The sequence below is a fragment of the Ornithorhynchus anatinus genome, chromosome 8 (assembly GCF_004115215.2).
Source record: "Ornithorhynchus anatinus isolate Pmale09 chromosome 8, mOrnAna1.pri.v4, whole genome shotgun sequence".
NCBI classification, from domain to species: Eukaryota; Metazoa; Chordata; class Mammalia; order Monotremata; family Ornithorhynchidae; genus Ornithorhynchus; species Ornithorhynchus anatinus.
In genome coordinates, this window is record NC_041735.1 from 37,563,826 (window position 1) to 37,591,298 (window position 27,473).

A 27,473-nucleotide genomic window follows, 5' to 3' on the forward strand; every position below is an offset into this window, starting at 1 on the left:
ACATAACACCCATGCGAGTTTTGAGTGTAAAAACAGAGCTTTCCCTGTGAGTACCCCCTCTCTAAACAAATCCTTTCTCTTCCTTTAGCACCTCTGCTCTCCAAGGCATTGATCTGACTGGCTTGGATGGCACCTTGGAGATGGTAGTGTCAGTCTTGAAAATCTGAACTCTCAGAACCATTTCTTCTCCAGAAAAATCTAATTACAGCAAAATGTCCTTTCATTCATTCAGTCATACTTATTGAGCTCTTACTATGTGCACAGCACTGTACTGAGCACTTGGAAAGTACAATTCGGCAACAAACAGAGACAATCCCTACCCAACAACGATCTCACCGTCTATAAAGGGGGAGACAGACAACGAGACAAGTAGACAGGTATCAACAGCATCAAACAAATAGGATTATAGATATATACACATCATTGATAAAATAAATAGAATAATAAATATGTACTCTTCAGTGTGGTAGCCATGAGCTGTCTTGTCACAGCATATTTATAGTTTGGGAATTTAGCCTTGCAGAATAATTCAGTCTTTCGATCTGAAAATATGGCCTACGTTATCATCAGTATTCGCTGAGCACCTACTGTGTGCAAGGCATTGAAGTAAGAACTCGGAGGAAAATAACAGAAGAAATAAGAGGTGTGACCCAGCCCTTTAGATACTTAGAAATCTAGCCCAGATTGTTACTGACCTTCAAAGGTTCCACTAGCCCAGTCCAGACTTGCCTGTGCCATACTCTAACATAGAATATGGACAGTATTGGGAGTGGCCAATTTTTTTTAAATATTAGAAATGCATATTTTACTCTTACATAACTGGCTTTTCTTAGTTTCATATGATGCTTTAGATCCCTGGCCTTTTACTAAATTTTTTGGGCGACTAATACAAAAATCGTATCGCTTAAGTCACGGATGGATCTGAAGAGCTGAACCAAGAGCTGGAATGGACTTAGAGAATCACAGAAGAACAGCTGGGGACAGCTAGCGGCCCACACTAGGGAGAGGTCAGTGGGTGGATTGGGGGTTAGGGGGTGGATGGGGATGGGGTGGTAGTCTGGGGGTGCAGATGGCACCCCTGGGACTATCCTCCCGGCTGTGGGCTCAGCCCCATAACCCAAATGCACAGTGAGTGCCCATGGTTATAAATACTGTTTTCAAAGCTCTCCAGGGATGGAGAGTCCAGTCTCTCATGCCAGGATTTCCCAACCTCACCAGGATGTCCTGACAGTGAACTTGCATGATAACCTAAGGAAGAGTCTTCCTCTCCTTCTCCTCCTCAGACACACGATAGGAGTTGTCCTTCTGTTTGAAGAGGACAATGACCATGATAAAGGGTCATGGTGACCTGCCTTGGACCCAAGCACCCCCGAGAAACCTTGCCCTGCCTAGGCCAACTTTTTGGACAGCAAATCCAATAGGAGAAGGGGGCAGATAAAGGGCAGGTGAGGGACCATTCCCTAGAGCTGCCTCCCGGGTTCTGATCTCCATGACTCCGTATGTCTCTGAAGACCAGGAAGAAAACCCCAGGTGGGCTCATGGGAATCCCAGAAACTCATGCTGCTGCCACCTCAATTTGCTAATTGTCCTCTGAATTAACAATTGTTTCTGAGCAAAGAGCACAGGGGAATTGACCGTTTTATAGAGGATTTATCTCGGTGAAAATGGGAGGGAAAGAAATAAATTCAAATAATCAAATCCAAGCACATGCAGGTATCTCCTTTCTATAGACCTTCAAATCACTCGTTATCCAACTGTGAATCTGAAGTAACTTACAACTAAGTAGATATCAGTTGACAAAGAACTTTCAGTCCTTTCTTTCCTCTTTCTTATTATTGTTTCCCTCTCCTCCCTCTGTTCCTGACCAATTTAAGGGAAGGGCCAATAAGACTTTTAGATCTGGTAACAGATTTCAAAAAAAGAACAAAGTTTCAAATTCCAGAAGGCTTTCAGACATCTTGATGCAATTACTAGTACATACAGAGCACCTTTGTGCACCTTTCTAGGCATCTGGGAACATAAAATAGAGTAAAAAGTAAGGTCACTGCCCTCAAAAACTTACATTTATCTGACTTCGATGGGCTTTCGTAATAAAGTGCTTGTAGATGGAGGAATCCAAAGGGATGCAATAATATACTTCTTCAGACTCATTCTGAATGGCTGTTTCTGACTGTGAGCCTCATGTGGGACAGGGACTGTGTCTAACCTGATTAAGCTATATCCCCCTCAGTGCTAATACAGGACTTGGTAAAGGGTGAGTCCTCAACAAATGCCACAATTATTATTACTATGAACAATGGAGACTTCACCAATCACCCCAGGTTAAGAGGCAGCTCGTGAGCAGCTACATCTGAACGTGAATCAAAGGATGAATGGTTCTTTTGTGCAGAACTAAAGTTAAATGGTCCTAAGGAAAAAAAAAACACAAAAGTATACTTAGGGCAGAACCTCTCTGCCAACACCACCGCCCCCCCAGCCAGAGTTAAGAATTTGGCATTATAAAGACTTTCTAGACCTGAGGGGTTGCTGCAGTAAAGTAAGGATGAGGAGAGGAGGTGGGGAGTGAGATTGGAGATGCTTCTGCTGCAGTGCTGGGGTTTTAGGTCTCTGAAGTCAGCATTCCTTCCCACTCTTGCTTTAGCCCCCACTATTAACCATTTGGAGGTTCCATAGGAATTGGCCCTGGAATCACTGGGATTGGTAGGGGACTCCACCTCTTGCCTCTTTCCAGGAAGTGGGTTGGTTCCATCCACCAGGAGCCAAAGGAAATTCCCTCCTCCCTAAAAAGTCAGCAGAGCTGATGGAGAATGGAGGTGGTGGGTGGAGAAGGTGAAGAGAGAAATGCAAACGTGCCCAGGCCTGATCTTTAAGGAGATAACTTAATTGAGTTAGCAGAGTGCTATGTCTGGATGATTTCTTGAAATGGGAAATAGGGAAAACAGAAGAAACAGTCTAGGAAGAAGTGTGGCCTAATTGAAAGGGTCTGAGCCTGGAAGTCAGAGGACCCGGGTTCTAATTGTAGTTCTATCACCACTTGCCTGCTCTGTAACCTTGAATAAGCCACTTAACTTCTCTGCGGCTCAGATTCCTCATCTGTAAAGGGGGGATTCAATACCTGTTCTCCCCCCGCCACCTTAGATTGTAAGCCTCATGTGGGAAAGGGACTGTGTCTGACCTATATATCTACTCCAGCACATAGTGATTACCTAACACACACCAAAATTACTGTGATCAATCGACCAATCAACAGTCTTTATTGAGCGATTACTGTGTGCAAGAGCACTATACTAAGCATTTGGGAAAATACAAGAGAGTGGGTCGACATAATCTCCCCCCACAAGGAGTTTACAGTTTGTAGGAAAGAAAGGGGCAGAAGCGTGGCACTGGGATGTCAGAAGTGATTGGACTCCAGGTAGGTGGGGGCCACCACTTTAAGGGTAGCTACGTACAGTGTGGCAAGGTTAATAAAAGTTTTAATAGGCTGGAAGATTGGCTATGCCAGCTAACAGCAAGATGATTTAAATTTTTCAGGGGGGAGATGAATTAATTTGGAAGTCCCACCCTGTGGCTCCATTGTTTTGAAAAGTGATATTGCTAGCCCACCGATTATTTACTTCTGAAACTCAATGCTTTTAAACGCTAAGGTGTGCCAGAGGACTAGGTCTGCTGTCAAATAAATTAGCTCACATCTGGAACAGCTATAACCCAAATAGAGGCAGGTATCTCCCTCTCCACCACCATACTCATCAAAATGCAACTTTCAAAACACACACACACGCACCCCTCCCAAACGCCCCCCTCCCCCCCCCAGCCTTAGTCCCTCTACTCTTCAGCAAACACAAGAGGTTCCTGAGCAACAGGACAGGAAAGGAGATGTAGATCGATCAAAAACACTCAAGCCAAACCAATGGCAAACAAATCATAGTCCTCAGATACCTCCTGCACTCCTCCTTCAAACTCCCCAATACACTTCACTGGCTTGCCCAAATTCACGATCAAACACTGTGTTTAACCAAGCCCATAAGCTTGGATTTTAGGCAGGCCAGTCTCAACTATCCCTGTTCTATTGGTTTTAATACCCTCTGCGGTTATCCTTTGGGCACCTCTCCCATGTGTTCATGCCCAGCTCAAAATACCAGTGAACAGTTCTCTTAAAAAGGGAAGAGAAGGGGAAGGGGAGTGAAGCCCTTCACTCCTGGCCCTAGAGTGTGTGTCGGGGGGAGGAAACAGTCGCCATCTTTAGACTCAGCCCCTATTACCTCTCCCTCTCACTCCCTCCCCACCAGGATAGACAGCATAATCTTTTGAACACTGGCTGTGGTGGTTCCTCAGAGAAGTTTTGCCATAAGCAATGAGATACTCCAGGATAGTCATTTCCAAACAATTATTCTACATATTTTACCACTGCTTTAGGAACTTTTGAATTTGAACCTGTCATTTTAATCATTCCTTATATTCTGATCGCTCTCTGCTGTCTACACTTGCCTGTTTCAATAGCGAACCACTCGCCAGGGCTACGTACACGTTTGTGATGATCAGGAGGATTTAATACAGACAGTCGACACAAACCACTGCCAGGAGTGTCAGAGCGTGGACTCTCCAGGATAATTATCCTCTGGCCACTCCTTCAGTGCAGCTCTGCTTTCCTTCCAGTGGATCAAGTCCAGAGAAAATTAGAGGAGCCCCAGTTTATATGAAGAGGGAAACCCAGTCCCTACTCAAATGGGAAAGAAATGAGGATTTAAAATGACTTTATCCCACCAAGCTTTTCACGAAGCAGGGGCATTTAAATATCTGGGGCGTTCGGAACCCTACGTTTCGGGTTTACTCACCCAGAGAATCAAAATCCTATTTCCCAAGAAAGCCCTATTTCCCAAAAGGATAGAATAATAATAATAATTAATAATAATGGCATTTGTTAAGCGCTTATTACGTGCCAAGCACTGTTCTAAGCACTGAACCATCACACTGTATAAATGGTCCACGTTCAGGCAGTCAAACTTCCTAGACTGAATGCTTTGCGGATAGCAATTACAAAGGGAAAAGATTGAAAATTCAGGAGCTCCTTAGAATCAGGCTCCCACTGAAAGAAATTGAAGCCCCCCGATTTCTACCTTCATGGGCAGTTGACAAAAGACCCAAAAGTAATTCTTAATAAAGCAACTGAATCTGGTTCCTTGTGGATGGACACTCTTCTACCTTTACTGTACTCTCCCAAGTGCTTAGAACAGTGCTCTGCATGTAAAAGGTGCTCGATAAAGTCCATTGATTGACTTCTCACTACTGCTCTACGACCGAATAGATGATTGTACAGAACGGTTGCTGAAAGCACACAAAGCGAGAAGCCAATCTCTCCCCTCTTAACTCTCACTTGCTGACGGGATTTAACTTACAGAACACTTTCTTCTGGTTATTTGTGAATGTTAATACCGAACCACTCCTTCACTCTCTGTTTCCTCCAAACTGCTGATTCAGTATGGCAGCCAGTCAGTCGTATTCATGGAGCGCTTACTGTGTGCAGTGCACTGTACTTAAAATTTGGGAGAGTACAATGTAACAGGGGGTAGACATGTTCCCTACCCACCATGAGCTCAGAGTCTAGAGGACTCAATCTGAGGATTAGGACTGGGAAATTTATAGACATCAATGGGGATTTGGATGGCAGTTCTTTTATTGTTCAGCCTCTGAATTACTGACCAGATGCTGTACGGCTTCCCCTGTTAGACTGTAAGTTCCTTGAGGGCAGAGATCATGCTTATTAACTCCACAGTATTCTCCCAAATGTTTAGTATTGTGCTCCATACAGGGCAAGTGCTCATTAAACACTACTGATGCATTAATCATCCAAAACAATGCTTTCCAACCAAGTAAAGTGTATATAGCTTGCAGTTGGGTTTTTTCAAAAATAGTATAAAGTGCATACTGTGTCAGGTACCATACTAAGCGCTGGGGTAGATACAAGATAATCAGGTTGGACACAGTTACAGATGATGTAACTGAGGCACAGAGAAGTTGAATGATCTTCCCAAAGTCACACAGCAGACAAGTGGTGAGCCCAGGATCAGAACCCAGGTCCTTCTGACTCAGAGGCCTGTGCTCTATCCACTAGGTCACACTGTTCTTCTCTTGTAGTTGTTGCTGGTGAAAACTTTAAGAAGCTGCCTGTGCTTCCTGAAGTTTGACCGGATTTCAGTCGCTGGTATTTAATGAGTTCCTTCAGGCAGAGCAATGTACTGAGAACAAGAGACATGGAAGAAATGATCCCTGACTTCAAGACTAACAGTAACAGGCAAAACAAACACAAAGTAATTTAAAGATAACAGGAAGAAGGGAATGGCAACATGGATATGTGGACACGGGTGCTGTCCCTCTGTGTTTTGGTGACAGGGTGTTTCTGACATTAACCTGTTGAGATACAAGCTGATGTGGTTTAGGAAGAATCGGCTTGTGCACATACGCATGACATGGAAAGGCCGAGTAACACTCCAGCATGAGCTTCAGGCAGGGATTTGCAGGAATGCAATTCCTGAATTATAAAAAAGGATTAGATGAATCTTTATTAAGGGCCTACAAAGTGTAAAGCACAAGGTATTAAGAGCAAGGGAATTTACAGGCATACTAGTAGTAGCCTTTCCCTTGAGAAATACAAAATCTGAGAGTGGACACATGAAACACAAGGCGGTACATAGAGGTAGGGCACACACATAAACTAAAAAACAACAACAAAGGTATAACAAAATACAGTTCATCAGGATTACGGGGTTACATTTTTGACATATCTTCTATAAGGCCACACCTGCTTTGATCAATGTCATGCATATAAACACAATCAATTCTTCCAACATTACATCACTTCGTAATCAGACAGGCAGATGTTGTCTGAAAGAACATGGCTGATTTCTCAATGATATTCAATCCAAAACATAAAATGACAAGATGTGTTACGGGAGAACAGGCTGTACCTACAAGCACTGTTCTAAGTGCTGGGGTGGATACATGATAATCAGGATGGACAAAGTCCCTGTCCCACATGGGGCTCACCGTGTAAGCAGGAGGGAGAAAAGGTATTCCTGGCTCCACCACTTGCCTGCTGCATGATCTTGGGCAAGTCACTTACCTTCCCTGTGCCTCGGTTCCCTCATCTGCACAGGCATTCAAAACCTATCCTCCCTCCTACTTCAAATGATTATCTTGTATCTACCCCAGCGCTTAGTACAATGATTGAGTGTGGCTTAGTGGATAGGGCATGGACCTGGGAATCAGAAGGACCCGGGTTCTAATCCCGCATCCTCCACATCTGCTGTGTGACCTTGGGCAAGTCACTTACCTACTCTTTGCCTCAGTTACTTCATCGGTAAAATGGGGATAAGAGTGTTAGCCCCATGTGGGACAGGGACTGTGTCCAACCTGATTAACCTGGACCGATCCCTGTACTTGGAACAGTGCTTGGCACATAGTAAATGTTTAACAAGTACCATAATTATTATTATTGTTAATAAACACTTAAGCACTACATTTATTATCACCATTATTAGTAAGTCCACCAAAGAAAGCCTACTGGCTTCCTGGCATCTTTGTGAACCACTCTGGTTTTCGGTGAAGCAGCGTGGCTCAGTGGAAAGAGCACGGGCTTTGGAGTCAGAGGTCATGGGTTCGAATTCCGGCTCGGTCACTTGTCAGCTGTGTGACTTTGGGCAAGTCACTTAACTTCTCGGTGCCTCAGTTACCTCATCTGTAAAATGGGGATGCAGACTGTGAGCCCCACGTGGGACAACCTGATTCCCCTGTATCTACCCCAGCGCTTAGAACAGTGCTCGGCACATAGTAAGCGCTTAACAAATACCAACATTATTATTATTATTAAGTTTCCATGCCTGTATACTGGTGGTGCTGCTTCCTCAAACCCCACCACCCCAACTCCTAAATACCCAAAAAATAGCTAATGGAAGCTAGCCACAAAAACCTCCACACCTTCCTTGTTTTACAAGATGTCTTTCATCATTGCAAGTAAATAAAAATGGACTTCTGACTCTCAATGTAGTTCCTGGCCTAGTTTCCCGTCACATAAAGGATTCGCAAGGGGAAAAAAATATCAGCAAAGTTTATCCACCATCCCGGTTGTGCAATTACAGGCAATATTGCCTGTTAGAGGTATCTCACCCACCCTCTGCCAGGCTGCTGAGCATTTATCCAGCACCTTGAACTCCCTTTATTCATAGTACTTTCCACCCTTCATAAACTTTCACTGGGTCGTGCAGTGAGGTAGGCTCGATTCCTGGAAATGCCATTTCAACAGAGAACAAACCAGAAAGAGAAGGTTAAGAGGCTTGCCCATAGACACGGGGCAAGTCCCTCACTAATTAGAACTGGGACAATTTTAAAAGACGCCCAACGCTCCACTCCTGAATTCAGATCAAAAGGTAATGTCATCTTCCTGTTCCTCAAAAGGTTACAAAGAGACCCACCCTGCACCTGAGATTGCATCACTGGGTTGTCACCGTCACCTAGCAACTCACTCTCTACAAATCTCAATGGGTCCAGGGTCTAAGATGAGTTGTTGTGGACCACCAGGGAAATCCAGTTGGCTGTGGCACCCTCGCGGGGCCTAGACCAGCCAGACATCTACTCACTTTTCCCATTCATGCCTGGCTGGGTGAGGGGTGGAGTAAGTGGAGAGACTGGGGCTTTCAAAGGGGGTGCTACTTACTGCTTTCATTCTGGGGATGCTGAACCAGAACCTGGAAGAGCAAACGGAGAGCCCCGGGATTCAGAGTGTCCTGGTCACAGCCCAACAGGGAGATGTTGAAATTTCCGGCAATGTTGCCCGGCTGCTTGTCTGAGAAGGGAATCACCTCGGGACTTGATGAGCCCGGTATGTGGTACTCCACTCGTTGCTCCTTATTGGCACAGTTGGCGAGGGTGTAGTTCAGGAAGGAGACGCTGGTACGGAGGTGTGGGGGAATGGTAAACCCCCAGGACATGAGCTCGTCCTCTGGAAGTCCCTCCGGGTAGTTGGCCGACATCAGAGTTGCCTCTCCTTCACCCTCAAAGACAGACTCGATGATGCACAGTCCTGTCCAGGGAAGGAAACAAGATGGTGAGGGTACAGGTCATGGAAGGTAACCATCACCCGCTTCATCCAAGTGTCCTTCATTATCTCTGGAGAGAGAATCCAGGGCCGGGTGAACCCCCACCAAAAAAATCACAAGGTCATCAGAACGCAAAAACAATGGCATACTCAGAAACCAGAGCATGATGGACCCTTTTTAGAGCCTACTTCAACCCTGAACTACCTCGACAGTAGTTGGGATAAGAAGAAAACCATGCCGGTTCCCCTTGGCACTTCGGAGGAAAACAAAGAAGCTGCAAAAGGGCCCCAAGGCAGCGGGGGTGGGTTCGGGCAGCTGGTTGTTCAGCCATGAGTGGAGCCACTGTTTCCCTTATCGGTGTGGAGGAAAGATGTAAATCAGGGAGAAGAGAAGCAGCCAGGTAGGAAGCGGCTACCTGGGCATCAATTCTCTGCGGGAAACAGATGTGCCCCTGGCTTCGACAGGTAGGCGAGGGGAGGAGGAGAAGGGAGATTGCTCTCTGCTCCTGGGCCCCACACATGGAGTTGCTGTGCTTGCAGAAACCTTGGATTCCCTTCTGCGTCACCTATGCACTTAGATCCGTGTTCTTTAGGCATCTGGAATTCACCCTACCCTCGGCTCCACAGCACTTCTGCACATTTCTGCAAATATTATAAATGATCTATATTAATGCCTATCAACTCAGATTACTGTCCCCCTTTAGACTGCAAGTTCGTTGTGGGCGGGGGAACGTGTCTACCGGCTCGGTGGAAAGAGGGCAGGCTTGGGAGTCAGAGGTCGTGGGTTCTAATCCCGGCTCTGCCACTTAGCAGCCGTGTGACTTTAAGCAAGTCAATTAACTTCTCTGTGCCTCAGTTACCTCATCTGTAAAATGGGGATTATGACTGTGAGCCCCAAGTGGGACAACCTGATGACCTCGTATCTACCCCAGCGCTTAGAACAGTGCTTTGCACATAGTTAGCGCTTAACAAATATCATTGTTATCATTATTATTCCCAACTCTCCCAGGCACTTAGTACAGTGCTCTCCTCACAGAAAATGCTCAATAAATAAAATTGATAGTCATTGCATGTTGACCCTGGCTGTCCTTTCCAATCAGAAAATCATATTTATTGAGTGCTTACTGTGTACAGAGCACTGTTCTAAGCACTCGCAAGAGCACAATATAACAGACACATTCTCTGCCCACAACGAGCTTATGGTCTATGATTGCAAGCTTGACAAATGAGGACCCTATGGCATGGAGAAGTTAAACGATTGGTCACGGATAGTACCGTGTCATTAGTGGAGTGGGAATAGAGGTCAGACCTCTGAGTCACGATTCATGGGAAATTACTGAGGAAAAATGGAGTTGTTTGACAAGATCGCTCAGAAAGAGTTTTTGGAAAAGGTTTCCCTACAACTTCAGCAACATCTGAGGAAACTGAAAGTGAGACATCCTTCTGCTCCCCAGGAAGAGCCTGTGCCTCGCTCACTGGCTGCCAGACTAATGAACAGGGTGCCTCTGCCTTGGAATTGCCCTCTCCTTGTTTAATAAAGTATTGCTATTGCCCAACAAACAACTCAGAATGGGCAAACACAATTAGATACCACCTTCATACCTTAAAGCTCAAAAGTATAACATGAAATGAACTCCATTCTTCCAGCATCTGAATTACTTCCTTGTAGTAAGTTTAGGACATTAATTCTTTCTAGTCACTAGGCAGCTCAGAGGAAAGAGTCTCTTAATTGAAACAGAACGGGCCTGGGAGACAGAGATTCTGGATTCTAATCCCGGCTCTGTCACTTGTCTATTCGGTAGCCTTGAGCATGTCACTTAAACTTGTCTGTGCCTAGTTCCTCAACTTTTAAATGGGGATGCAATTCCAGTTATCCCTCCTACAGAGTCCGTGTACTATGATTTACTGATATCTACTCTAGCACTTACAACAGTGTTCGACACATAGGAAGAACTTAAATACCATTATTTAAAATAGCATGGGACTAGGAGTCAGGAAGCCTGAATTCTAAACCCACTCTGCCACTGGCTTGCTATGGGCAAGTCTCCACAGCTTTCTCCAGGACTTTGTTTCTCATCTGTAAAAGGGAGATAGGATAAAATACCTGAACTCTCCTGCCTTTTAGATTGTGAACCCTGGGTGAGACAAGCACTGTGTCTGCTTTGATTCGCCGGTATCTAGCCCCGTGTTTAATAAATAACAGAGTTATAGGACAGACAGAAAAGGAGTAAGGTGAATTGGGCAGAGGATTTGAGATCTCACCTGATTTAACCTCTGAAATGTTACTTTGGATTAGATCAGCAGTGGAAATGGATTCAGGGGTTTTGGCAATTAGAGACTCCACTGAGTCTCTCTCAGAATCCCTTGCACCCTCTTGGAAGAGTTTAGGGGAAGCCACCCTGGCTCTGTGGAACATTCCTTGCCATACCCCAATACAGTCTACTGGCTACCTATTTATGTCTATAGCCATCTTGGACTCTGGAAAGAAACTGTAACAGTGAGGTCACAAATATCTGAGTCCATGAAATAGGCAGATTAAAGTAAGCAACAGAAAACCCCAAGGGTAAAAAAAAATCTTATTGGCAAGCTTATTGTACTTGGAAATGGGAAGACAGTGGTAAATGTGGTTTTTCAAAGAGCTGGTAGTAAGTGGGCAGCTAAGTCCTAGGGAAAAAACAATTGGGAATCTCTCACAGGGGGGTTAGGAATGGTAGATAATAGGAATTTCATAATAGAAAGCTAAAGAAAGATGAACAAAGGAGAAAATAACAAATAATTATGGTAGATCTAGAGACTTCATTCTAATGATGAAAAGTACTAATCACAAGAGGAAAGCGGGAGGGAAGAGCCACTGTTAAACATAAAAATGGATTCTGGCAGGAAGCAGTACAGGCTCACTATAGCAGCAGCAGCATCACTTCTGGAAGTCACTCCAGCACGATAATTCTCTATGATTTAAGGGCAACTGAATGCTTACGTTTTATGGGAGAGCTGTGTTTAAAACTGAAGCCAGAAGAGTTGCGGTTTTCATTCCACGGTAATTTTAAGTCCACGATCATTCCCCCCTGCAGCTTGATTTGCGATACCGTGCCGTTGCTGCAGAAGGTCCCAATGTTTACCATCCGGGTATCAACAGAGCCACGGATGCTGTAGCTCACCAAATCCGGGCAGGTGGATCCGGGCACAATCTGCTTTAGGCGGGGGGAAGGGAACTGCAATTCCAGGCCGATCCTCTTATCGGCTTTTACGTGCCAGGTGAAAGTCTTGTTCAGGGGAGGCAGTCTTGGAGGCTGAAGCATTACGTTTCCAGAGGGACAGCGCTCTGCTGTACAATCTAAATCATACACAGAAATGAGTGTGATAAGTAAGGAAAGAGTGACCGTAACACCTTAAAAGAAGGGAAAAAAAAGCTTCTTGCCTCACTCCCTCTTGTCCAAAACCTCCCTGCTTCTCCCTTCCTCACTTCCCCTCCAGCAGCCTAACTTCCCCACACTGAGGTACTCATACAAAAGTGGAGCTCAAAATGTGCCTCTATTAATTAGGCTCCTTGTGCACAGAGAACGTGTCTACCCACGCTGTTGTACTGCACTCTCCCAAACACTTAACACAGCACCCTCAAACAGTACGTGCTCAATAAATACCAACTGATTTATTAAGAACTCAGATCCACGCCTACCTGACCTAGTCTCGTCAGAGCTAGTTTCATAACTCTTGGAGCACAAAACCAGAATTTCCTCCTAAACCTGGCTTACCTCATCAGTAACCAAATTTCCTGTGGATATGGTTCTAATGAAGAGAAATGAGGCGGCTATTTTTTTTTGCTGCATTGTAATTATTATTTCTTTACCAGCGTTGAAGGTTGCTCTGAATTCCACGCAGCACTTTATTGGGCTTAGGCCCTGAGACTGCAACCCACAAGAGAAATTGTTTCGTTTCTATTGAGTGCAGTCTCGTCTTGTCTGAATGACTTGTTTTTGGAAAATTCCTCTCTTCATAAACCTATGATTTGGCTGGGTTTGTTTTTTGCTTTGTTTTTTTTTTTTTTCCAATTCCCTTTTCATTCCTTCAGGGAAATCTTTTGCTTTATATGGCTGCTCTTTTCCCAATAAAATTGGCTGAGGGATTGATCGAGTTTTAGAAATGGAAAGGCTGTGAATAAGAGCAAATGTGTAAGAATATAAATAATTAATCGAAAATATTTATTCAGTGTTTACTCTGTGCAGTGCACTGTCCTGTAGTAAACACTTGAGAGGGTACCACAGGGTCAAAACACGCATTTCTTGTTCTCAAAGAGCATATAATGGAGAAGGCAGAAACAAATTATTTGCAACTTTCTGAAGCAGGAGAAAGAACAGGATATGACCAGTAGAAGCAAAAATATGAAGCCTACTTTGATGGATATATACCTACTGGGAGGGACGTATCTTGCTAAAATACCTGCAATGAGAAGCTGTAGAGCACTTCGCCAAAGCAGTCACTCAAAAGGCACAAAAGAGATGTGCAATCTGGCCAGAACCCAAAAGGGAACTCTGAGTACTCTGAAGAATTATACAAACTCTGATTACATGTGTTCTGCTAATAAATAATATTTTAATCAATTAATGATATTTATTAAGGGCTATATGTAGAACACTGTACTAAGCGCTTGGGAGAGTATAAAGTAACATAAATAGCAGACATGTTCACTGCCCATAATGAGTCCACTGTCTAGAGGTGGAGACAGACACATATGAATAATTTATAATATATTAAAGATATGTACATAAGTGCTATGGGGTTGGGGTGGGGCAAATATTAATTGTCCTACAGTTACAGATCCAAGTGCACAGACAGGAGAGCAAGACAGGGAAAAGAGGGCTTAATTGGGGAAGGCCTCTCAGAGGAGATGCGACCTTAATAAAGCTTTGAAAGTGGAGAGAGCAGTGGTCTTGAGTATAGGGAGGGGGAGGGAATTCCAGGCAGGGGGAAGATGTGGGAAAGGGGTCAGCAGCAAGATAGACAAGATCAGGGCCCAGTGAGTAAACTAGAGCTACTACCTCCGTAATTGTAACAGGAGATACACTTGAAAAGAATGTAAGAATGTAAATTCATATAGAAATTCAACAGCACAAACATATTTACACCGGAGAAGTTCAAAAGAATTACACCAGAAAATAGGGAAGCAGCATGGTCTAGTGGTCAGAGCATGAGCCTGGAAGTCAGGAGGACCTGGGTTCTAATCCTGGCTTCACCATTTGTGGGCTGTGTGACCTTGGGCAAGTGACTTTACTTCTCTATGCCTCAGTTATCTCATCTGTAAAATGGGGATTAAGACTGTAAGCCTCATGTAGGACAGGGATTGTGTTCAACCTGATTAGCTTGTATCTACCCAAGCGCTTAAAACAGTGCTTGACATATAGTAAGTGCTTAACAAATACCATCATCATCATTATTATTAAGCTTCAAAATAGATCATATCAACCCCCATATCCCTGCCCTACATTTCCTCCAACTTAAATTAGGGGATATGGACTTCCTACCCAGCTCTTCAGAGGTAGATGCAGAATCCTTATTCCAACAGCACCAAGAGGAAAAAAAAAAATCTTTCCCTGTCCCTACCAAGAGAACTTGGCATGGATCTATCCAGGGTCACCCCTTAATGTACTGCAAAAAGGTCACAAGTCAGCACCACTGTTTCCTGGGAAACGTAGTTTCTCCTTTCCTTCTCGGCAATTCCCTTGCCAGTATTCAACAGGCCATTTTGGATGTTTTGAACATTCATAGCTCTTACTGAAGACTGACCCCTGTGGAGCACCGTCTTACAGTTCCACTCAGCAATATATACGATCACGGCTATAAGAGCTGAGGGTTAAGTGAAATACCTAAGTGCTTAAGAATGGTGCTGGGCCAGTCCAACCTGGAGTGGTGGACTGACAGAGAAAGGCTTCTTTGAAGAGGTGTGATTTCAGGAGGGCTTTGAGGATGGGGAGCACTGTGGTCAGGAAAACCTGAAAGGGGAGGAAATTCCAGGCAGAGGGATGAGAGGGACAAGAGGTCGGATGCAGGAGAGTTGAGATCAAGGTTCGGTTAGATACTGAGCTCAGAAGGAGCACAGAGCACGTGCAGGTAAATAGAGGGTAAAGATTGTATTGTACTCTCCCAAGCACTTAGTTCAGTGCTCTGCACACAATAAGCAGTCAGTATACACCACTGACAAGTAGGATGGACAGAATAAATAGAAAGGAATTTATGCCTGATGTAAAGGGAAGTGGGTAGCCACTGCAGATTTTTGAGAAGGGGAGAGAAATGTGCTGAACAACATTTCAGGAAATTTTCCGGACAGGAGTGTATAATATAGAAGGGGGTAAAGGCTGGAGGCTGAGGGGCCAGTCAGGAGGCTGACAAAGTTGTCTAGTTATGAGATAATAAGAAATGAAATCAGGGTGCTGGCTGTTGGAGTAAAGAGAAGGGGGTGAGTCAGGAAAATATTAACGATGAAAACCAACTAGATTTAGTAAAAGCTACCTGACAGCAAGAATTTGAAAATGGTAGCCAGGGCACCTGGGAAAGAAAGGATGGTGGTGGTGTCAAAACAGATATGGAGACTTGAGGTGGGGGAAGATGAGTTCAGATTTAGGCACTATTTGTGAGGTGCTGGAGAGACATCTTCGTAGAGATACCCCAGAGGCAAAAGGAAATGTGAGACTGTAAAAGGAGAAAGGTTGGAGTTAGTGATTTAAAGTTTTTTTGAGAGCAGGGAATTTTAGTTTTTCTTTTGCACTCTCCCAGCTGCTTACTACAGAGTTTCCTACATGGTAGGCCGATTCATTTATTGATTGTGAAATAAACCTGTCATGATTGTAGAAATAGTAGTTGAAGGTGAACTTGCCGAGAGAGTAGAAGTAATAATATTTATTAAGCACTTATTGTATTCACAGCACTCTAGTAAGCACTGGGAAAGAATATACAGCTGGAAATTAAACATGGTCCCTGTTCCTCAGCTCGGGGAGAGGAAAGGGGGGGGGGGAGACTTGTAAAGCAAGGATAACAAGGAACTAGAAAATAAGCCTTGTGGGATCGCCACAATTAGGAAATGAGCAATGAGAAGGAGGAGTGAGCACTGTGTTGGCAAATCATGGTCAGAGAGAAGATCCAGCAGTAAGGAATGGTCAATGTCACAGGAGGCTGAGAGATCAAGGAGGATTATGAACTGGACTTGCCTATAAGGAGACCACTGGTGTCCTTCATAATAATTCCTTGGTGTCCTTGGAAAACATATGAGGCCCAAGTAGAAGGGATAGAGTCTGAGAGCGGGCAGGAGACCTACTTCTCCCTCTTTCTCTCTCTCAAAAGACAGCTCATTGGGTAGAGAAAGAGAAGGTAGAGTAGAAGAGTGAGGGTTTTGGGGAAGTCCACACATAGTATGGAGACTTGCTTTCAGTCCAGAAACAGCGGAGGCCTCCAGAATGGCTTCAGGCTATAGCTCAAAGAGTGAAACAATACAGTCAAATGAAAGATGGATAGAGTGACTAAGCAGTGTGTTTGCCATCTTCCAGAAGGATGATTATCAGTGGCCTAAGTCATTCCCTCCCACCCCTGCAACCCCATTCGCTTCTGCCCCTAGTCACTAGCAGGCTTGTTTTTTTTCCCTGCACCTTCACACTTCCATTAACAGCCGCTCCCTTTTCTAAAATCTCCTAGCTCTACTGTGACTTCTGCTGAAGAAAATAAATTATCAGGGCAGTCAAATAAAGCAAGAGTCTCAAGAAAAAGGCATATAAAAAGTAAAAAAAAAATCAACTACCAAATCTTAGGTTCACAGCAAAAGGAACCTTCCTAACACAAATAATTCAAGCAAATAGACCGCAGTCCAATCTCAATACGGCCGTTGGGGAACTATTTCCCATTTGCTTCCACTAGATTACTGGAAATGGTGTTTCCCCAACTTTTCTTTATCCTAATGCTCAAGAACAATTCAGTCAATGATATTTATTGAGCGCTTACTGTGTGCAGAGCACTGTACTAAGCGTTTGGAAAAGTATAATACAACCGAGTTGGTGGATACGTTCCCTGCCCTCAGTGAGTTTACCGTCTAGAGGGGGAGACAATTCACTTTTATTAGGAGGACTATGATCCAACCTTCTCTTCCTACCTCCTGTGACTTCCCCATCAGGCTCCTGCTTCAACAAGGGCAAAACCATTCAGGTCACCAGATATTTCTGAAAATCTCTACTGCAGAATGGACCAATTTGAAAACCACTGTCCTCCACCAATTGAGGCAAGATGGGGTGGGGGGGGGGGGGGAGGAAGGAAAGAGGAGAGAGAGATAGTATTGAAAAAGAATGTCTAAAAACTTTACCAATTTCCTTGTGGACTGTGAGGACAAAATATTTCTCTGGGTTAATGCAGTTAAAATAGAAGGTTTTTTTTTCTCCAGATCTGACTGTCATCGCAGGCCAACAGAGTGATTGAAAACATATTTTACAATGCAGCCCGGTCCCAACTTGAGGTTCAAGTTTTATGGTAACTGTGATGCTGTCTCCAGGGGGCAGAGAGATTTCATAGTATGCTGGAATGAAAGAGAAGAAACAAAAATGCAATGAATGGAGTGATATAAACAGTAAATAAAAGCAGAGACAAAAGTTGCTTTCCATCTCTTCTTCCTCTGGGAGGAACCAACACTTTGAAGACATCAAGCTAGTCTTTGATATGAGAGGAGAAGAATCAACCATGAGCAAACACAGATGAGGAAACTTTCCAGTCACTAGTCTGAATGGCCCAGGATAGTCATTTTAGAAAACAAACTTACAAAATGAAAAAAGGACAAACCAATGAGTTGTGCAGTAACTAACATCCTCAGTTATTCTATTTATGGACATTATGGACATAATGGACAATATCTGAGAGATGATCTATTATTTCTACAAAATACAGCTTCTACCTGGACTGAAAATGTGTGTGACTGGCATATTTGAAGGGAGGGTAGCACCTGAGGAGCTGAAACAGGAAAGAGATGAAGGTGGGGAGAGAAGGGAAATTTCACACACACAAAAATGTTATCAATGCTTCCATGGCCTCTGCCTAAATATCTAGACTATGAGCTTATTGTGGGAAGGAATGTGTCTCTTGTCATACTGTACTCTCCCAAACACTTACTACAATGCTTTGCACACAGTAAATGCTCAATAAATATGACTGAATGAGTGAATATCACTTGACCTTTGAATTCAGCGATGTGGCTACTAATGTTGTTGCCTATGTGTGGAAGTTGGTGAAAGACCAATGCAAGCCCAATAGCACTTTCCACACCGCACAGCAAAATTCAAGCCAAATATATTGGTCGGGTTGCTGAAGTCAGTCCCCATTGTGTTCTCAAGCACTTCATTTCTCGTTTCCAGAGTCAGATAATAAGAAATAGTCTAGATGACTGAAATTCAGAGTTAATCTCCAAACCTCATTTTGGGCAAAAGCATCAACTTATTTTCCCAAATGTTTCACTCTGCCAGAGCTGCCATCAGGGAGCGAGAGGCAGTTATTATGATTCGATTTTCATGGAAGTGTCTAGTCATAATGATGACCGCATTCAGCTTTCATATGGCTAAAGATCATTTTTAAGTGATGACTCAATGCCAACTCCAAGGGGGTGACAGGAGCCACAATCTCGGTGGGCTTCTAGGGCAGAAGCGAACCCATTCTTTTCACCCTATCAGCTTTTTAGACTTCAGTTCCAGGCTCACAACAAGACCTGAGAGCTTCTGAGCATGGCCAAATACCTCTCACCCCCGCCCCCCGTCAATGGCCCAATCAGGTCTTTCTGGCCTGCTAGAGCTCTAAAGCCTGCCTGCCACTCCCAAGCTCCAACCCACTTCCTCCTATCCAGATTCAGATCTGTGCACTCAAAGTGAAAAGGTTGGCATTCACACCCCTCAGCCTTCTCTTCACTGCTTCTGATTATTATTCAATCTTTTTATGATATTTCTTAAGCACTTACTATATGCCAGGCAATGTTCTAAGCACTGGGGTAGATGCACAGTCCATGTCCCACATGGGGCTCGCAGCCTTAATCCCCATTGTACAGATGAGGCAACTGAGGCACATAGAAGTTAAGTGCCTAGCCCAAGGTCACCCAGCAGACAAGTGGAGGAGTCTGAATTAGAACCCAGGTCCTTCTGACTTCTAGGCCCATGCTCTATTCACTATGCCATATGTGCTTAGCAATGCCGGTGATGCTGCGTGATAATCAGAGGCAGGGAGAGACTGATATATTACTGCCCCAATTTACAGATGAGGAGACCGAGATATTGAGAAGTTAAATGACTTGCCCAAGGTCATCCAGCAGGCCAGTGGCAGATTAGTCTGAAGACTAATCCAGCACAGTTCTGACAGATTTGTTCAAATACCAGTGATGAATAATAATGACACACCAACCCTTCCAGACTGAAAACTCCGGGGAACTTTGTCTTCCAACTCTGCTGTACTATACCTTCCCAAGCACTTAGTACAGTGGCCTGCACACAGTAAGCCCTCAGTAAATTGATTGATAAAATGAATGTTTTCACTCTGTGTTTCTACTCGAAGGTTAAGAACTGGGGAAGCTTCCGCCAAAACAAGGAACCTGTTGGATTGCACAGTGTAGCAAAAATCATGATTTGTGGGTTACTGTGCACAACTGGACATTTAAGAAAAACTTGCACTAATATCCTCAACACAGTGTTTTGCAAGAAATCCACCCCTTTGCTATAGGAGGACTGGCTGTATTAAGTGTTACCCATATGCCAAAGCACTGCTAAGCACCGGTGTTGGTACATGATATTCAGATAATCAGAGGCAGGGAGAAACTGATGCATTACCACTACCCCCACACACACATTTTACAGATGAGGAGACTAAGGTATGGAGAAGCTAAGTGACCTGCCCAAGGTCATCCAGCAGGCCAGTGGCAGAGCTGGGATTAGGTTTCGATCACGCTCCTCTGAGCCCCAGTCCCCAAATCATTCCACTAGGCTCTACAGTCTCCCTAATGTCTCTCTTGAAAATGTAGAGAGGACAGTGAATGATTAAAAATGAATTTCAAATCATTCTGCGTTTGAAATACACCTACCCTGCCTCATAGCACACCTTTTCTTGGAAGCCTGTTCATATTTGTTTTGCAAGATCACATGACATCAGGGTGCATTCTTTGTTAACACCCCAACAAAACACAGAGGATTGTATGTTGGTTCCAACTCTGAAGAGCCTTTATGGGGCTGATCAGGGAGAGAGGGAGGAGGAGGAGGAGTCAATGAAGGCTAATTTATCATCTGACATGTTTTATTTAATAAGTATCACTGACCAGCCTAACAGATGGATACTTTTCATTTATTTATAAAAAATACATTTTTCATGCACTTCAAAATTGTATTAGGTGTAGTTAAGCTTTAAGAACATTCCACTTAGGGAACAAGAAAGGATTGAGTGGTTGAGAAACACACCCAACACAGAAACATGTCAGTTCATGTAGAAATGAACACTTTAATAAATAACTCCACACAAAACTGGTTTTCCTCCAGATTTTGCAAGGAGATTTCTGTTGGAAATCAAGAATCCTTGATCTTCTGTGGTTATTATGGCAGGAAAGAAAAAAATATATATATATATATGTATGTATATATATATATACATTTGTTATAACTGTTGCTATTCCAGTATGTGGCTCCTAGTGAAGGGCTAACTTTACTCTTCCTTGAAACTAATTTTTGAGTTTAGTGCCAAATTCCTGGAACTCTAAGGTGGAGAAGAGCCTAGTTTAAAATCTACCCTCCAAATAGCAAAGCTCACTCTCCAGACCCCTCTAAAACTACTTTGGACCTAATTATCACTACGATAATTTTCCCTCCCCCTTCTTATCTGACAGACGATCACTTTCCCCATCTTCAAATTCTTATTAAAATGACATCTCCTCAAGAGGCCTTCCTAGACTAAGTCCTCGTTTCCCCTCCTTCCCCTCCCTTCTGCGTCACCCCTGAACTTGAACCCTTTATTCACCCAACCCTCAGCCCCAAGCCCTTATGTACATATCTGAGTAATTTAAACAGCTATCTTCCCCTCTAGTGTGTAAACTCCTTGTGGGCAGGGAACTCGGCTACCAACTCTGTTGTACTGTACTCTCCCAAGTGCTAGGTACTGTGCTCTGCACACAGTAAGCACTCAGTAGTAGACTATGATTTCTAAGTGGTTGAACCAAGTAAAAAAAAGAGGAAATCTGAGTCTCCTTGCCACAAAGTATCAAAAGGCGTAGACCTAGTTTAGAAACCAAGTACTGTTTCCATAGTCTTCTTATTCTTCTCTATCCAGTATTAATTGCACAGTCTCCCTATTCCACCCCACCATCACTGAGCACCTAAAATCTGACTCCCAGTACATAATTCCTTGATTTGTGACTCTCGTGTTCTCCTAAAACCTAATCCTTTAACCTGTGCTGTACCTATCTCCTCTCACCTCTTAATTACTTGTTACCAAGGTCATCTTTCTACATGCACATTACATCATTTTTAGAAGATATAGCCTATACACTCTAAGGAATGTAATGTACAAATCCTACACATTTTGCTATTTATCTGATTAAGTTTGGAGCAGCACAAAGCTTAATTCTCATTTGGTTGGTTTTGTTGACCAAAGCAGATATTTACAGCCACCTGACAGCAAACTAGCACTGATATCCATGTGACAAATCAATAATTGAGCGCTTATTGTGTGCAGAGTATTGTACTATTGTACTAAGCACTTGGGGGAGTACAATATAACACAGTTGGTAGACTCGTTTCTTACCCACAAAGAGCTACTTTGCTATGCTGCTTAGGTAGACAGCAACAAAGGTCACCAAAAATCAGATGATTTTTGAAGCCAAAAATACAAGTTTAGATATTTTGGATATCTTCCTCCAACCAACAAGCTGATCAGAGCTTTTCAAGATCCCACGAAAACTTCTTGGAACTTAGCATTTTTAGAAAGAGCAAAGGGCTTGACTGAATCCATACTTTTATATGGTGGGATGCTTTTTTACTGGGTAGGGTGCACACCCACTGGTTTTATATTGGACAGTCTGGTTCTCATCTGGACTGCCTCCTGTCCAGTACTAACTGGGAACCAGATGATTTTATGACTAGGTGGGGATTCAGGAGTTCCCCCAGAGAAACATTTTAATACTGGGCAAAATCACTACACCTCTGCAAAATGGCACATACGTGATGAGATCCCATTACTAGACCAATATTCACAAAAGTGGCTCAGTGGTCACCAGGGCCATAAGTGGCCAGCCTATTACGAGGTCAGACCAATGGTTCAACCAACCCAATGGCCTCCTGCTGACAGCGAACAGTTAACAGGATGCTTGAAAGGGCAATATGATCATTTATTCACACTGCTTTACCCTAGGAAATGCTCACTGTGGGCAAGGAATGTGTCTGCTTATCATTGTATTATAGCCTCTCAAGCACTTAGTATAGTGCTCTGCACACAGTAAACGCACAATACATACGACTGAATGAATGAAATATCTGTAGATGCACCCATTCCGCTCTCTCCCTCCTACCTTACGTTTGCTGATCAAGTACAACCCGATCCCTTCACTTTACTCCTAAGGACATCATACTTTGTACTTCATTCTCCTCTCTCTCATCACTGATCCTTTGCCCATGCCCTCCCTCGGGTCTGGAACCTCCTGCCACTTCGTATCCAACAGACCACCATCACTCTCCCACCTCCTAAAGGCATACCTCCTCCAAAACACCTTCCCTGTTAAGCCCTCATTTTCCCTACCTACCCTTCACTCTGCATTATTCATGCACTTTGACACTCACCCCAGGACCACGGCATTTGCGTACAGATCCTCATACTCTACAAATTCCCCTATCTCTATTTTAATGCCTTTTCCCCACAGACTGTAAGCTCCCTGTAAGCAGGATCATGTCTACTAAATCTACTGTATTGTGCTTACGCAAGTACTTAGTTCACTGCTCTGTCCACACTAAGTGCTCAATAAGTACCGTTGATTGACGCAATAATAATAATATCCTATACTGAATAATTTTCAATTCAGGTACCCTAAATTATTTCAATGTAAGTGGCTAGAAACGAAGGCAACAATCACCCCAGGGGTTTATTAGGATCAAGGGGCTTCAAACACAAGAGTTCAAGTTAAAGTTGAGTTTACATTTTAAGTTAAAGTCACTTCCCAGCCTCCAAAGCAGAACATTTTTTCATGATTCATATGGCTCAGCCTTCTGCCTTACTCCTAGACCCCACCCCAACCCACCCCCAACCAACTCCTTATTAGGATTACCCAGAATCTTACATGAGGTATTTTGGGTGGGAATTTCCAGTTGTTCTTCACATCGCTCATCCATGACACACAGGATATTATTACTATTACGCAAAAGCTCTGGCCACTCTTTTATGTCATCTCTTTTCTTTTGGCATTCATGGGGGAGAGATTAAGACCTCTTCATTGGTTTAATTAAGAGGCCTAGCAGGGCTAGTTTGACTCTAGATTAATATAATTGACCAACAAAAGCATTTTCCCCTCCGAAAGAGAATTCATGCAGCCCAGCAGCTCTAACAATAAACATGTGAAAAACATCTACTTGGTCAATAGTATTTAATAAGACTTACTCTGTGCAGAGCACTGTACTAAGCATTTGGGAGACTACTCCCGATTCAGTAGTCATGATCCCTACCCTCGAGGAATTTACATTGTACCGTGTGCAAAGCAATGTTCTAAGTGCCTGGGAGATACACGAGAGTATTTAGTAGGCATGATTCTTACTGTCATGAAACCATGTTATTGCTCCTAATGATTAGTGATAATTTAATACGAATCCAAAAATCCTCATTTGAGCTTTTGGAATTTACAGAAACAACGTATCTACCGTATCTACCAATGCTTTATTACTGAACTCTCCCAAGTGCTAGGCACAGTGCTTTGCACCAGAGTAAGCACTCAATAAATACCAATGATTGACTGAAAACAAGCATTCACATCAGGAAAGTAATTTTTTTTTGGTAAAGTTTTAGCTTTTCTATAGAAGCCTTACCTAATTTCAAAACATGCGTACAATGCTGGAGTTAGCAATACTTCCTTCCTTTAGACCAGGATTGACATTTTTAAAAAATGGTAGGAATCAGAAAAGGAGTAAGAATCACGCGGAAGGAAAAATTTAACACATTGGTGACCCTCTAAACTGCTCATGATGGAGCTTTAAAAGCCTCTGGCCAGAGGCTGTTTGGGTTTCCCCAAATGGCCCAGTTTACTAGTTACCCAGGGGGATGGGGGTAGAGTGTCTGCTGTGTCAAGAACACTGAACTAAGCACTTGGGAGAGTAAAATGCAACTAGTGGGCACAATCCCTGTTCTCAAGGACCTTATAATTTAGCAGAGGCAGCAGACACTTATAGAAGTTAATGGATATAAAAGATATGTACCGAGTGCTAAGGAACTGTGAGTATTTAGGCAGCCCTTTATTTGCTAGAATACAGGCAGGGATCATGTGTATTTACCCTACTGTACTCTTTCAAGCACTTTGTACAGTTTTCTGCCTGATTGATTTAATAGCCTTTAAGCCAAACTGGCCTATTTGCAAAGGATGGGAAGCACAGCTCCCACCTGTTTAATTCTTCCCCTATTTCTCAAATCCTCTCCAAATAGGAATTGAAAGCTTGAATGTGACATTTTCTGCATCTCCAACATTATCTACCCAACGACCCAAGGCAGCAGAGAGGCAATGCAGAAGGGAGTATAGGTATAGGATTGAGGAAGAACAAGGTGGCAAGTTCAAGGACTGGCTTTGGGATTATCAAATTGCAACATTTTCATTTGAAATAAAAAAAGCAAAAATCGAATCAGCCCACTTTATCAATACTCAAGAAAACTGACCCTGGCAGGTAGTAATGGCTTGGGTCCCATTCATTAAAAAATACAATATAGAAGTCATTTGCCAAACACCAAATTAGAAATGAGGTGTGTCACACACAAAAAAAGACTATAAAAATAGAGATAAGAATCAGTGTTAGGTAGTATTTATGTAGTTATATAGATTTTATTATTAAAGGCCGACTGTTCATTCATCTGTATTTACTGAGTGCTGCTTACTGGGTGCAGAGCATGTACTAGCACTTGGGAGAATACAATATAACAGACATATTCTCTGGAGCTCAGAATCTAGAGGGAGAGACAGACATTAATATACATAGATAAATCAATTAAATTACACATATAAGATATTTACACCCCACTGGAGTTCCCTTCCCTGCTGGAGCAGAGAGGGATGCCCAGGAGTCCTGAAGGCGAGGGAGGAGGCAGCCTCTCTCTCCCACGCAGCAGGCCCCCGGGAGTGCTATTCCCAAACGGCAGTGCTATTCCCAAACAAGTAAAACTGTTGCTATCCCTGCTCCAACAGAGTATTTTCCTTCCCCTGCCTTTCTAACACATGAAACCCTGGCGGTGGTTTAGAAATTACTGCTCTCTAGCACCCTACAATTGATAACAATAATAATAATAATAATTGTGGCATTTGTTAAGCACTAAGTGCTAAGCACTATGCTAAGCATGCAGTAGATACAGAATAATTAGATCGGGCCTGGAGCCCAAGTCATTATTAATATTTCAAAATCCACCCCCTCCACCTGAGCATCTCACCCCATCAAAACATTTGCCCCCCTTTTTTTTCCCCTCCCTGACCATTATCTTTAACTCTTTGCCATCCAATAGCTTCTTCTTCCCTGCTTTCAAATATGCTCATGTCTCCCCATCCTAAAAAAAACACCCTCCCTTGTCCCCACGACTCTCTCCAGTTTTAGCCCCTTCTCCCTCCTGCCATTCCTCTCCAAACTCCTTGGGCGAGTGGTCTGTACCCACTGCCTCACCTCCAATTTTCTCCTTGACCCTCCTCCAATATGGTTTCCATCACCTCTACTCCACAGAAACTACCCTCTCAAAGGTCACGGATTTTCTTGCCAAATCCAAAAGCCTCTACTCCATCCTAATCCTCTCAACCTCTTAGCTGCCTTGGACAGTCAACCACCCCTTTCTGGAAACTTTATCTCACCTTGGCTTCACTGACACGGTCCTCTCCTGGTTCTCCCATCTCTCTGGCCGCTCAGTCTCTTTCGCGGGGTCCTCCTCTGTCTCCCATCCTCTAACTGTGGGGGTCCCCCAAGGTCCACTTCTCCCTCTACTCCCACTCTCTCGGAGAAAACTCATTCACTCCAATGGCTTCTACTACAACTGCTATGCGGATGATTCCCTAATCTACATTTCCAGCTCTGATCTGTCTCCCTCTCTGCAGTCTTGCATTTCCTCCTGCCTTCAAGACATCTCTACTTGGATGTCCCACCAACACCTCAAATTTAACATGTTCTAATGAGGACTCATCTTCCCACCCAAACTCTGGCCTCCCCAATTTTCCTGCCACTGTAGACAGCCCATCATCCTTCTTGTCTCACAAGCCCATAACCTTGGCATTATCCTCAACTCCAACCCACACATTTGGCCTATCACTAAATCCGCCCTTTCTTTTCCATTCAAACTACTACCATGTTAATCCAAGCAGTATCCTATCCCACCTCGATTACTGAATCAGCCTCCCTGCTGACCTCCAAGCCTCCTGTCTCTCCCCACTCCAGGGCATACTTTGCTTGGCGGCTCAGATCATTTTTCTACAAAAACGTTCAGTTCATGTTTATTCACTCCTCAAGAACCTCCAGTGGATGCCCATCCAACTCCACAAACAAACAAACTCCTTACCATCAGCTTTAAAGCTCTGAATCACCTTGCCCCCTCCTGCCTCACCTTGCTACTCTCCTAATACAACCCAGCCTACCCACTTCGCTTCTCCAATGCCAACCTACTCACTGTACCTCGATACCAACCTCTTGCCCATGTTCTGCCTCTGGCCTGGAACGCTCTCCCTCTTCATATTCAAAAGACATTTACTCTCCCCCACCTTCAAAGCCTTATCGAAGGCATATCTCCAAGAAGCCTTCCCTAACTAAGCCCTCATTTCCTCTTTTCCCACTCCTTTCAGTTTCGCCCTGATTTGCTCCCTTTATTCACCTCTCCCTCAGCCTCTCGGCACTTATTTACACATCAGTAATTCATTTATTTTAATGTCTGTCTCCCCCTCTAGCATGCAGGCAGGGAAGGTATTGTACTCTCCCAAATGCTTAGTACAGTGCTCGGCATGCAGTTATGTGCTAAATAAATACAACTGACTAGATCCCAAACCATTATAGCATGCAAGCATTAGACTAAGGAGTTAAGAAGAAAAGGTATTTAATCCCCATTTTACAGGAGAAGAAACTGAGGCACAGAAAATTTCAGTGACTTGTTCATGGCCACAGCAGGCTAACAGCAGAGCCGGGAATGAAACCTA

At 43.7% G+C, this 27,473-nt stretch overlaps 1 protein-coding gene across 1 annotated transcript in view; it reads right to left on the bottom strand.

Annotated features, from left to right (window-relative positions):
• Positions 1-27,473, bottom strand: part of CDCP1 (CUB domain containing protein 1) — a 55,052-nt gene that overhangs the window by 13,243 nt on the left and 14,336 nt on the right. The window contains exons 2-4 of the mRNA XM_029071222.1: positions 17,427-17,636; positions 12,066-12,422; positions 8,708-9,073 (exon numbers count right to left, since the gene is read on the bottom strand). Of these exons, the coding sequence (XP_028927055.1) occupies positions 8,708-9,073; positions 12,066-12,422; positions 17,427-17,636 (933 nt within the window). The remainder of the gene's footprint in view (positions 1-8,707; positions 9,074-12,065; positions 12,423-17,426; positions 17,637-27,473) is intronic.